The 12,855-nt window shown below is 39.8% G+C and overlaps 1 protein-coding gene across 1 annotated transcript in view; it reads left to right on the top strand.

Annotated features, from left to right (window-relative positions):
- The window catches only part of WDR64 (WD repeat domain 64), a 90,407-nt gene that overhangs the window by 2,580 nt on the left and 74,972 nt on the right, over positions 1-12,855 (top strand). Inside the window, 1 exon segment of the mRNA XM_086460398.1 lies at positions 3,942-4,095. Coding sequence (XP_086316524.1) covers positions 3,942-4,095 — 154 coding nt within the window.

Genomic DNA, 12,855 nt, shown 5'->3' with positions numbered 1-12,855 from the left:
CACCAGCAAGTGGGCTGGGGGTGCACAAGGAGTTGGGAGGGGACACAGCAGGGACAGCTGACCCCAGCTGACCAAAGGGGTATTCCAGGCCGTATGATGTCATGCTCAATATATAAAGCTGGGAAAAGAAGAAGGAAGGAGAAGGACATTCAGAGTGATGGTATTTGTCTTCCCAAGTCACCGTTACGCCTGACGGAGCCCTGCTGTCCTGGTGATGGCTGAACTCCTGCCTGCCCGTGGGAAGTGGTGAATGGATTCCTTGGTTTGCTTTGCTGGCATGTGTGGCTTTTACTTTACCTATTACACTGTCTTTATCTCAACCCACAATCTTTCTCACTTTCACTCTTCTGATTTTCTCCCCCATCCCACCAGGGGAAGTGAGCAAGCATCTGCGTGGGGCTGAGTTGCCAGCTGGGCTAAAACCACAACACATATGTATAAGAGAAGCCTTAAAAAACAGCCTTGGAAGTAAGAATTCACAACTGGAAAGTCTGCAGATGTCTGGGACTGCCTTCAAAAGTTCCCTGCCTTTGCTGTATTTAGTAGCTTGAAATGTTTCAGGACATCAGAGCATCGAGTGACACATGAACAATCTGAAGCAGAGTAAAGTGCCAAAGTCTCTGCTACTCTCTAACCATGCATGACTCCCAGTTCTAACTATACCATCAAAAATGTCAGGGCTTTTGCAGAACATTGTAGGGTGGGAAAAGAGTGTTTTAAGGCATTTAAGAGACATATTTCATTTCCCATTTTTTCATTCACTTATATGTTGCTTTCGCTCATTTTCTTTTTTCTTTATCTTCTGCTAGCATGCCTTTCAAGTCACAGGCTCCTTCCCATCTTTCCTGACAAGCAGAGAGTGAGCAGAAAAGAAAAGAGACGCTTTTGTCCATACTCAATATGTTTGTTTCAGGAATCAGATGATGCTGAGTTTTGCTGCCTGTTTTGAACTTGGTAAAACTTATTTTTTCAAAGGGCATGGTAGACAGCCAGACTGCAGTCCTCTGAAAGAAAACAAAATAACCCCCCCGAAAACTCTGGCTACCTGGCTTCAGCTTTTTAATTGGGATTTTTACAGCCTTCTCCTGGCATTTGTTTTCTTACATGTTCTCTTTGCTCTTCTTAAGCCTTAAAGGCAGATGAAAGCCAGGTGATTGTTCAGAGTGTCTATGTATAGCTTCAGTGTGTATCTATAGAGCAAGGGAGAGTTTACAGACAGAAGAAACCTTTCTTCTTTTCCAGCCACTTGGCATTAAAAACCAAGGCTTTTAATACAGATCTACATCTGTTGATAATGCAATATGGAAGAAAAAAATACACAAGCCTAATGGCAAAAGTTCGAAATTAGGGTTTGATTCTGCAGAATTTGTAATCCTAGCTATATAATCTACTCCGTATTAGGACGTGAACTTTAAATCATAAAGCAGACTAAGTGGAAAAGTTGCAAGAATCTAAGAATATTCTGGATTGAGAAAAGTGTTTGGCTGAAACACAGTTCACTGGAGCAAGCACAAGTGTTAGCAGCAGGGAAGGGACCCAATTGGGCAATCCTGGGAGATGATGAGATGCTGTCAGAACATCTGTGCTACAGTTGGAAGTTGGCTGCAGAATGCACCGTGACATGTGAGCTCTAGTATACCTGGCATGTGTGTAAATATCTGTACTAGCTGCAAGTGCGATTCATCTCTCCTAAATAATGTTAATTTAAAAGTTAAGCACCTAAGACCAGGCAGATGAATCAGTGTCTGAAAGTGTTTATTATTATTTCTGATTGGCATACAAGGTGACTTAAATGATTAACTTTTAGATGACTAAGTTAGGTGAGATGAACTTCATCTTGGCTATACAAACCGTGTGGGACTGTGGTACATGCTCATTTTAAAACTTGCATAGAATTTTATAGACTTATGATAGTTCTTGAGATAAAGATTAAAAATTATTGATTTTTCAAAAGAGCTGCCAATTCTGCAATGAGCTTGCTGTAGCTGTTCTTTGCACCCATACAGACATACATTTCATTAACTTTGTACTGATCTGAGAATTTCCAATAAGTGAGACTAATATGATTACGTAGTAAGAAGAGGAGAGTTGGGAGTTTGACTTCTGAATAAACATTAACTCTACCATATACCATATCCAATGCTTTCCACAGTATCAGTAAGGGAGACAGGAAAGAAAATGCTTTTCGTTCAGTTAATGCTACTGTAGGCCAACTAATGCAAGGACTTCCTATTACTCATCAATTTAATGTTGAATTTTCCTTTTAGACTTCACTTATCTTCTAATGCAGCTCCTATCTTCTCCACTTTTGTCTGTCAGTCCACTCAGTCATCACATCTTATTTTAAAATTGTACTGTATATTTTTTGAGTTTAAACATTGAAGACAACAGAATCAGCCGATACTGAAAGCAATGGTTCCTTATTTGGAGTTTCTGTGTGTTTTCATTATGCTGTAAACATGAAGTTTCCCTCATGGGTGGTTGCAAGAGAACAAAACATGGCTTTCTGTTCTTAACCCTTTCGTTCCAGGGATGGATATTAATACCTTTTAGAAACCTTAAACCACTATTATTAATTGGGAAATGAGAATACAGTCTGATGTCGTGGATAAGACAGACTGGGAAAATTAATCAATGGGAAACACTGCATAACAACAATTCATCTGGAAGCAATATATCAAATACACCATAACTCTGATCAAGTGTCTGACAAATCACTGAGTAGCTTGACACACATTTTCCTGGTGAATCACTGTTGGAACAGCAAAAATGCATCCTCAAGCTATCCCTCCCTTTTCCAGGAATCAGTACTGCTTTTCACTGCCAAACTCTTTTCCTTATTTTAATTGAAAGACATACTCATTGCTGTTGAGCAGGAGTAAGCAGAAACTTTTGTGCTCTTCCCAGTGAAATGATAGAACTTCAAGCAGCTGTAATGCTCATGTTAGGTAGCATATCTTGAAACACCACTTCCCCTGAGGAACTAGCTATTTCATGCAGTGACACTTACATGCATTATTTTCAGTAACTTTGTTTCATACCAAATTGTTGTCTTCCCTCTATGTTTCAAAAACATTACTCAGGTGATTTTCCCAAGTGTGTGCGAAGATGATAGTCTTTATGTGTTTTTTTTAAAGAAGTGATTTTGATATTCTTGAAACATGCCTGACTGATATCAATCCTTTAGATAGCCACAAAGAAGTATAAAATACAATTCTCTTTTCCTTTCAACTACGGAATCTCCATGGAGCAGAGACTAATGGGATGCACAGCAATTCAAGAAAGTCTTGAGCAATGAGCCTGTCATCAGCCTTCGGTGAAGTAATAGAAAAGCTGGAGATCGATAGCAAAAGGACAATATAAAGAAATTGATCAATATTGTCTAGTGAAAAGAAATTCATTATTTGACCAGAGCACCAATTTGCTTATTATGGTATGGCACAGCAACATGGCATCAGCATCCTTTAAGGGTATTGAAAAGCTGAAAAATGTGGAAAAGAGTCACAAACATTTTGAAGACATTCCAACAACTGCTGAATGAAAGCTGAAGCCACGCAAATTCAAATAGGAGGCCTAAATTTTAACAATGTAAGCAATTAACCTTTGGAACAAACATGATGGATTCTCCATCTCTTCGTGCCTGCAGGTTAAAACTTGATACCTTTCTGCAAGTTATGCTTTAGAACAAATCTGTTGGGCTGCTCAGCGAGTAGGATTCTGTGGTGTAACAGCGGGTTGTAACATCAACAGTTCACTACTATGTTTGCCAGTTTGAGACACTAAGCCAGTTCACCTCTTTTTTATTACGTAGTGCTTGGTATAGCTGTCAAACAGCTGCATCTCCTATGAACTCAGACTTAAGGAGTGAAACAAGGCTTGGACCAGACTGTAAGACCTCTCCCTCTTACCTTGTCCTCTATTAATAAAGCTTGTCTGAAAAGAGGAATTATGATAAGGAGAGTCGCTCTGCTCTTGAATTGCTGGATTTCAAGAATGCTTGGAAGCAGTTCCAGAAACTAGTTGGAAAACTGGTTACGCAGAAGACAAAGGAGAGATTAGGCTTGTATATTAAAGATGATGTCATGGAAAGATTAAGTAAGGAAGATCTTTGCTGAGCCCTGCCTTTCCCCCATTTTTCATGTTGGTAAACAGGTGGGTATTTTGCAAATGACAGCATTGTCTCTACAAGCTTTTTCCTGAGAGATTCCCTGTACCGGACTTTCTGCTGACTATCTTTGCCAATTTCAGACTTCTAAATATATCATGCAAAACAGCTTAACACATGGGAGAACCCATGCTGCTAATTCTAGCAGATACTTAAGAGCAAGATTTGCTCACTCTGTGCTGGTTACAAAATCAGTCCAGTAATTTCAGCAAGCAGGAATACTTTTTATTCCAAATATGTATAATTTTTCTTATTCCATTCTTTCTGACTCTGAGAGGTATCTGTTGTTATAAAGGCATGCTTTGGAAGTCTGATAAGAAAGGTTAATTGGAATGAATTAAGTAGAGCCTGGGTAGGTTACATTTTTATTTGTAGGTGATCTACTTTTCTTTCCTACCCCTCTCTGTTTAGTACATCAGCTGAACTTGCAAATCAAAATTCTTGCTAAACATTAATTATGCTCCACTGGTTTACATGAGTTGAGGAAGTTTGCCCCTGTTCTCTCTGGAACAAGATCCTTGAGCCTGTTACGTAGATGCACATGAATACATGTTAAAGCATGACTTAACCAAATAAAAACATGTCTTCTGCTTGTTTTGTGAAAGAGCACCGAGTTGTCTACCAGAACTGCGTATCCTCAAGCAAAGTTTGATATACTAGGTTCCTGATAGGTAGCAGGATCAGGAGCATGGAGCCTGAGGATGTCCAGGTCTTCTCCTGAACTACTTCACTGATATGCATTGGCTCAGGCTTCTTAACAAAATGCAGAATCTTTTGCGACTACAATATGCAATTTGTGCTCTGAGGATAAATCACAGAATCACAGAATGCTAGGGGTTAGAAGGGACCTCGAAAGGTCATCTAGTCCAACCCCCCTGCCAGAACAGGACCACCTAGAGTAGATCACACAGGAAAGCATCCAGGCAGGTTTTGAATGTCTCCAGAGAAGGAGACTCCACAACCCCCCTCATCAGCCTGTTGCAGTGCTCTGTCACCCTCACAGTGAAAAAGTTTTTCCTTATGTTCATGTGGAACCTTCTATGCTCCAGCTTGCACCCATTGCCTCTTGTCCTACCATTGGCCATCACAAAGAGAAGCCCGGCTCCATCCTCCTGACACTCACCCTTTATGTATTTATAAACATTAATGAGGTCACCCCTCAGTCTCCACTTCTCCAAGCTAAAGAGACCCAGCTCCCTCAGCCTTTCATCATAAGGGAGATGTTCCACCCCCTTAATCATCTTTGTGGCTCTGCGCTGGACTCTTTCAAGCACTTCCCTGTCCTTCTTGAACTGAGGGGCCCAGAACTGGACACACTATTCCAGATGTGGTCTCACCAGGGCAGTGTAGAGGGGGAGGAGAACCTCTCTTGACCTACTGACCACACCCGTTCGAATACACCCCAGGATGCCATTGGCCTTCTTGGCCACAAGGGCACATTTCTGGCTCATGGTCATCCTGCTGCCCACCAGGACCCCCAGGTCCCTTTCCCCTACACTACTCTCTAACAGCTCAGTCCCCAACCTGTACTGGTACCAGGGGTTGTTCTTTCCCACATGCAAGACTCTACACTTGCCCTTGCTGTATTTCATTCAATTTCTCCCCGCCCAGCTCTCCAGCCTGTGCAGGTCTCACTAAATGGCAGCACAGCCTTCTGGTGTGTCAGCCACCCCTCCCAGTTTTGTATCATCAGCAAACCTGCTGACAGTGCTCTCTGTTCCCTCGTCCAGGTCATTGATGAATATATTGAATAGTACTGGTTCCAGTACAAACCCCTGAGGGATTCCACTAGATACAGGCAGGCCTCAAGTAAGTGTCTTTAGCTAAACCATCAGAAATGCTTCCTCTCTCTCCTCTTTCCTCTCTTTTCTCTCTTTCCTCTGCTTCTTCTCCTTCCTTTTCCCCTTTTCACAGGAATAAATCTGGCCTTTACTTTAAATCTGAAGCGTTAGAGGTATGGCAGCATTTTAGTAGAGAGCTTTTTAACCAAAGAATTCTGTATGTATTGAGTCTGTAGGTGGGTGAGATACATGAAATCCATTTTTCTGTCTATAGTGGTGGTAAATAGCAAATCTTTGTAAAAATTGTGTAAGAATGAGGTAACTATGAAATAGTAGATCTGGTTTACCCATCCTAGCTTAAGAATTTTCTGTGCTGGAGTTGCAACTGCACTCTGTGTTTAATATCCCTTGATAGACTTTTAGTCTATCCATTTGTAAACTACTTCTGAACCTACCTAAAAAGGATACTTCCGTAGCATCTACATTTCACACATTTTGTGAAAAAGTACTTTATCTTGTTTCTTTTAAACACAATTCTCTCTTTTTGCATGTGTTATTAGAAATGATGAATACTTGCTCTAGAAAAGTATCTTTTATTAAGGTATTTTCCATGGATAGTCTTTTAAGCAGCTGTTCAATAAAAATGACTGATTTTTAGATTGTTAGAGCCAATCTTTATCAAAAGCATTCATCATTGTATGTTACTACGGGATTTTGTTTGCTTGTTTGTTTGTTTTACCTAAAGACAGAATTTTACAGATAGGGCATAACTTCCAGCACATGGTAACCTTCCTATAATAGCAGAGGTGGCATTACATATATGGCAAGTCCTCGCTGGACTTAAAGCCTTAAGGCAAGGTATTAACAAGTGGCATGATTCATTAGCATATTTCCATTTTACGTTACACTGGTACCTCATGTTATTATTTGAACCTTGACGATAACCCACACCTGTTCTTTACATGTTATCAACAATTGCTATCAAGTAATGTCCTAATACCATCTAAAAAGAGTGTATTCGGTTGTTTCAATTTAATAAGTTTCTTTACGGGAACATTTCCAGTTAATACCTCTCTTAACATTGTTTTCACTTACAATGTCACATTACTCATAAACTTTACTTAGGTGAGGCATTAAAGATTTTCTTCAAGGAGGACCTGGAGGAAAACTGTGGAATAGTTAGCTGTAGAGGACATCAAAGATCATGTAACTGCCTTCTAGTGAATTTGCCTATAAGCCTCTCTAACAGATAAACTTTAGGCCACATCCAGTTCCTCTCTTATTAAATTCACTTTGTGAGAGGTAGCTTTGAAATCTTTTTTCTTTGCATGTCTCGTACTTTCATGTCATCCCTTCCTCTTTCCTTCCTTGTCCTTTCAGTATGAGAGGATACTTAAAGGCGAAGTCCTGGCTTTGCTCAGCATTATTTGAAACTCTCTAAAAATAGGAGGGGAAAAAGACATTTCCGGATTTACTGGTACATGGTACACAAGCTGAGCTCTTGAAATGGCCAGCTGCCATCAGACAGGCTGGAGTACTGCATGATTACAGTACTAGTCAAGTTCTTGTACTATTCAAAATTCTCCACCTCATTCCAAACTTCTTACTGCTCTTTGTATAGGATTGGAGAGAGGTGACATAATCTCTGGTGTAGATGTGGCAAGCTAGACACATATCCTATGTAGATTAAAATATGCTGTATGGGTATGAAACAGGGACCAGCTGAGAAAAGTAATTCTGAATTCATGGTGGCTGTTAGACTGACGGTCCTTTGTTTACAGAAGCAGAACAGTAGCAAATTATGTTCAGGCTTATTAGTTTATAAGAGAACTGAAGGAAGCTCTGTTTGTTTAGGGGATGAGTATCTTTTACTCTAAAACCTTCCTTGAGTTTCCAACACAATCAGACTGCTTACACAGGTTACATAATTACACAAGCAAGCACAGTATGGGGTCTAATAAAAGAGATTAAGTCCCTTTAGTTTCCTTATGAAATCGGTGTGGGATTTGCCTGTGATAAAATTGCCCAGAACGAACCCTTTCTATGAGCATTCTTCAAATTTTACCAAGTGTGTGCTGACTGATGACAGCCTTTTAAAATGTCCTGTGTATAAACTTTCTCAAAAAAAGAGGACTTTGGTGTTCAGTGAATCTTCAGCATCTCACAGCATATATTTCGTGTAGAAGATGGATATCAGTGAGACTATATTGAGTGCTGAAGGAAATGAAATAGATATATTTGTTATTTCTCTGTTCAAAAGATTCCTGATTGAAGTTTTAATGTGATTTTTTACTTATTTTCTCTTGTGGGGAGAAATATTTAACATAAAGTAACTGGAAATTCATCCATGATGGAAGTGATAATTCAGTTATGAAATAGACAAAGATCAGACTATTTGAATCAGCTTCAATCTGACATTGACTTCTTTACCTTGACACAGCCTTATCCAACACAGTTTGAAATATGATACTGCATTGAAAATCTGCTGTGAGTTTTTCACTTTTTTGTTTTCTTTCTGTTTAGTGGGAAGTCTGATGGTGATATGTATGACAAGCTATCTATACATTATGGAACATAAAGCTAAGCTCCTTTCAGGACAAAAGGATAAGATTTGTTTTATGGGTAGTCTGGGTACAGAGAAAGAGATGAAAACTGAAATAAGAATACCGCTGACTCCTGGAATTCTCCAGATTTAGCTTACACTGAAACAGAATAATCGTTGCATTGATCATTTGATTGTTTTCTAAGCCAAATTTATGTCAACCATAACTTCAACATCAGCTTTTGATCTACTGTAATTGTGGTAGCCTATCTGTAATGACTGGACCAAAACAGATATTTCCAGCCTTATTTGAATGGGTTCTAATAAAATAAAATGGGATTGGTTTGTATCCTACATATTACGTCGTAGTGGTCTTTTTTAATTTTGTTTCTCTGACAAAGTCTACAGTTTCAAAATGTTTCAGGTAATCTGGGAGAGTTACTAGTGTCACGAATGAAGCCAGTGTTCTTTGTTCTTCCAACTGTGCCACAGGCTTGTAAGTGTAGCTGTACTACAGCTTTAAAGTCTCCTCATCTCTTTTCCACCTCTTGACATTCAAAGATGTACACATTTACTTACTGGTGAGGATCATAGACCCTTTTATCTTCCATCCATATCTGTAGCTCTTCCTCTTTTTTTATTATTTTAATTTTAAGTTGTCTCTATTTAATACTTGACCAGCCTAAGTCCCACTTGCTTTTCTCATCCTCCTTAACTTTTCATGCCTTTTAAATTAAACTTCTCATTTTCTGAAAAGGAAGAGAAAAAAAGCAAATCTCCTTTACAGGCTTGAAAACTCTGTTGAAAATTATAATTGGTCTTTTAGGACTGGAAACTGTTCTGGGTATTCTAGTTGAGACCAGCTGTTATTTGAGAGAGATGGTGAAACAGGCAGATATGCCTCCCTTATCTGATACCTTCGTTCTTATAATGTTCATTAACCTACTAGTTATATTAGACGAATCATATTTATAAACTGCAACTTGGACATATCATTAATTACCCCCTGTGAACAATGTAAGTAGCCTTAGTCTTGCTTCAGCTTCCTTTTTATCACTTAATTTTTCAAATGTATCATTGATAACAGTTACTTTCTGTAACATCCTAAGTAGCCATCATCGTTTCTGCTGTCTGTGCTCTAGTTTTCTAGTGATTTTTTAAAAAGGACTGTATTTCATCCCTGTTCTTCTGAGTTGCTCTGCTGCTTTTGGCACTGCTGAGCATGCCCTCAATCTTGAAAGACAATGAAGAGGGATATACGTCATCTTTTGATATTTCTCTTTTATCTTCTCTGTCTCTCTCTCACCCCACCCCTCTGTCCCAGAACTCTATTCCTAACCCTCTGTTCCTCTCTTCCTACTCTCACACATCTAATTTTTTCAAGTTTCCCTTTCCATATCTGGCCTTTCTTTGGCTTGACAAAATCTTCCAAATATATTTCCATGACCTAAAAGATCATGGCCTTGTATGAGTGTTCCTATTTCTTTATCTTCCTGATGTTTCTCTTTTTCAAGTGCCTCCATGTTCAAGGGTTTCCTAAGTTTCCAGCAGTCTCCACAACAGTATACCCATACTCAAAGGACACTCTTTGTTTAAAAAAAAAAAAAAAAAAAAAAAAGTAATTTTATATCTTCTCTTTAGTTAAATTGAGATCTACCCTTAGTCATTTACTGGCTTCAAAATTTAAAAGATCTATCCTGGATAGTATAACAGCTATCATTTATCAATGGCTTGGGAAACTGACCTCTGCATCTCTTTCCCAAATGTAGTTGGCACTTTGAAAACTCTATTTTTTTAGTGGCAAAAATCTGAAAGGTGTGTAAATTGCATTTTGCTTCATCTTTTTTGCTCTTTGTCAACCTCTGGTAGACATTATGTGGTGGGGCTTGTTGGCTCTGTCTCCATGTTGGAGTTAGCAGAAGCTGTTTATGCAGCTGCAAAGTATTTCTAAGATGCCCTTTCTTTGGGCAGTGTTCTGCCAGCTGGGCAGAAGCAAAAGATCAGATGTGGCACTGCCTTATGTCTAGAGGAAGCATTACAGGACACACCTACGTGTCTCACTGAGGACTTCCACCTCTGTTGGCTTTAGGGCGGCTACTGGCCTATCCCAACCACTGCATCTGGCATCCTGTCAGGACTCAGGAGCGACCTGCTACCAGGTCAGTCTACCCTTAAAGAAAAAGTCCTCCCAACAAAACCTTAGTCCCCAGAAAGGTGAAGGGCCCGTTCTCCACTGCCTGGAAAATGGGAACATATGCTTAAGAAAGCAAAATGTCATTCCTATCTCTTCAGTAAGTGCAAGAGAAAGGATCCATGGAAGTACAGAACAACTAGCCTTGCCTCGATTCTTGGTGAAGGTGATGGAGCAACTAATTCTGGAAACCATTTCCAAACACATGTAGGACAAGGAGGAGATCAGGAGTAGTCAGCATGGATTTATAAAGGGGCAATCAAAGAAATCGTGCTTAACCAACCTGATAGGATTCTACAATGACGTGAGTAGCTTGGTGGGTAAAGAGGAAAGCAGTGGATGTTGTTTCCCTTGACTTTAGTAAGGTTTTTGTCTCTCATAATGTACTCGTAGATGTGCTGACAAAGTATGGGTTAAGTAAGTCGGCAGTAAAGTGGAAAGAATACTGTCTGAACTCCTAAGTAATAAAAAACTCAGCAGGAGGCAAGGCAGTAATGGTATATGCCAGGGGTTGACACTGGAGTCAATACTATTTAACTTCTTCATTAATGACCTGGATAATGGGAGAGAGTGCACCCTCAGCAAATTTGCAAATAGAAAACTGGGAGGAGTGGCTGATACACCAGAGGGTTGTGCTGCTGCCATTGAGGTCACTACCACAACAGGCTGGAGAAATGGACTGACAGGAACCTCATGAAGTTCAACAAGGGAAGTGCATAGTCCTTCACATGGGGAGGAATAATCCCATGCACCAGTATACACTGGTGACAGACTAGTCCAGAAGCAGCTGTGCACAAAAGACCTTTGGTCCTTTGAACATGAGCCAGCAATGTGCCCTCACAGCAAAGGTGGCCAACAGCATCCTAGGCTCGTTTAGGAAAAGCATTGCCAATGGGTCAAATGTGGTGATCCTTCCTTTCTGTTCAGGGCTTGAAACCATACCTGGAGCACAACACCCAGGTCTGGGCTCCCCAGTACAAGAGAGATATGGAGCTACTGGAACAAGTCCAGTGAAGGGCTATGAAGATGATTCAGGGGCTGGAGCACCTCTTATATGAGGAAAGGTTGGGAGAGCTGAGACTGGGTAGTCTGGAGAAGAGAAGACTCTTAACATTGGGTAAATACCTAATGGGGGGAATGAAGAAGAGAGAGATAGACACTTCTCCATAATGCCCACTGACAGAACAGGTTGGACAGGGCTTTGAGCAATCTGATCTAGTTGAAGATGTCCCTGCTTATTGGAGAGGGTTGGACTACATGACCTTTAAAGGTGCCTTCCAACCCAAACTGTGTTATGATGCTATTCTATCAATGATTTGAGGGCAAGAGGCAACTGCCACAAGTTGAAACTTGAGAAATACCATTTGAACACAAGTAAATACTTTTTTACCATGAGGGTGATAAAACACTGGAACAGGTTGCCAAAGAGTTTGTGGAGTCTCCACCCTTAAAGATATTCAAAACCTAACTGGACAGTCCTGGGCAACTGGGCATCCTTGGACAGGGGAGTTAGGCTAAATAATCCCAAGAGGTCCTTTTCAACTTCATGACTTCATGGTTCTGTAACACTGTCTTTATATGTATTATAAGTGGAAACTGCAACAAGAATATTAATTGATGATAGTGGAAGGAGTACATCCTTGATTTTTTGGGAAAACATTCCATTATAATGTTCTAGCCACACCAATTCTTTCAGAACCCTTCAATTTAATACTAAACAATTAGGGGAATCAGATGGAACTTAAACCGGGGAGAATCAGCTGTGAAAATACTATAACATGAAAAACAGTCCATCTGTATGAATTACTCGTATGAGCACTTTTTGATTCATGCTGGGTATTGTGAAGATTATGTTATTATGACTTTGCAGAAGGAGCATAGACCTGGAATTTAGGACACTAAATCCCGTATCCTGTTTGGATACAGAATGGAAATACAAGGTGATATTACAAGAGACTAGAAAGAGGAATGTAAGGGGCTATAATAGATAGATGATGTACTGACTGATGATGTATGATAGATAATAATCTTGTTCAAGGTAAGGAGGGAGCTGTGAAGTAAAAGATGAAGATTAATATTGTGTAAGAATTATTTTTTTGAAAGATGCACATCTGAATCTTTCAAAGAAGAAAAGTGGGAGTTCTATTGTATAACAAGAAAAATATTGACCTAGAAA

This window comes from Leptosomus discolor, chromosome 2 (assembly GCF_034619465.1).
Source record: "Leptosomus discolor isolate bLepDis1 chromosome 2, bLepDis1.hap2, whole genome shotgun sequence".
Taxonomy (NCBI): Eukaryota; Metazoa; Chordata; class Aves; order Leptosomiformes; family Leptosomidae; genus Leptosomus; species Leptosomus discolor.
The sequence above is the reverse complement of the archived record's forward strand: the minus strand, read 5'-3'. Positions and strand labels throughout refer to the sequence as shown.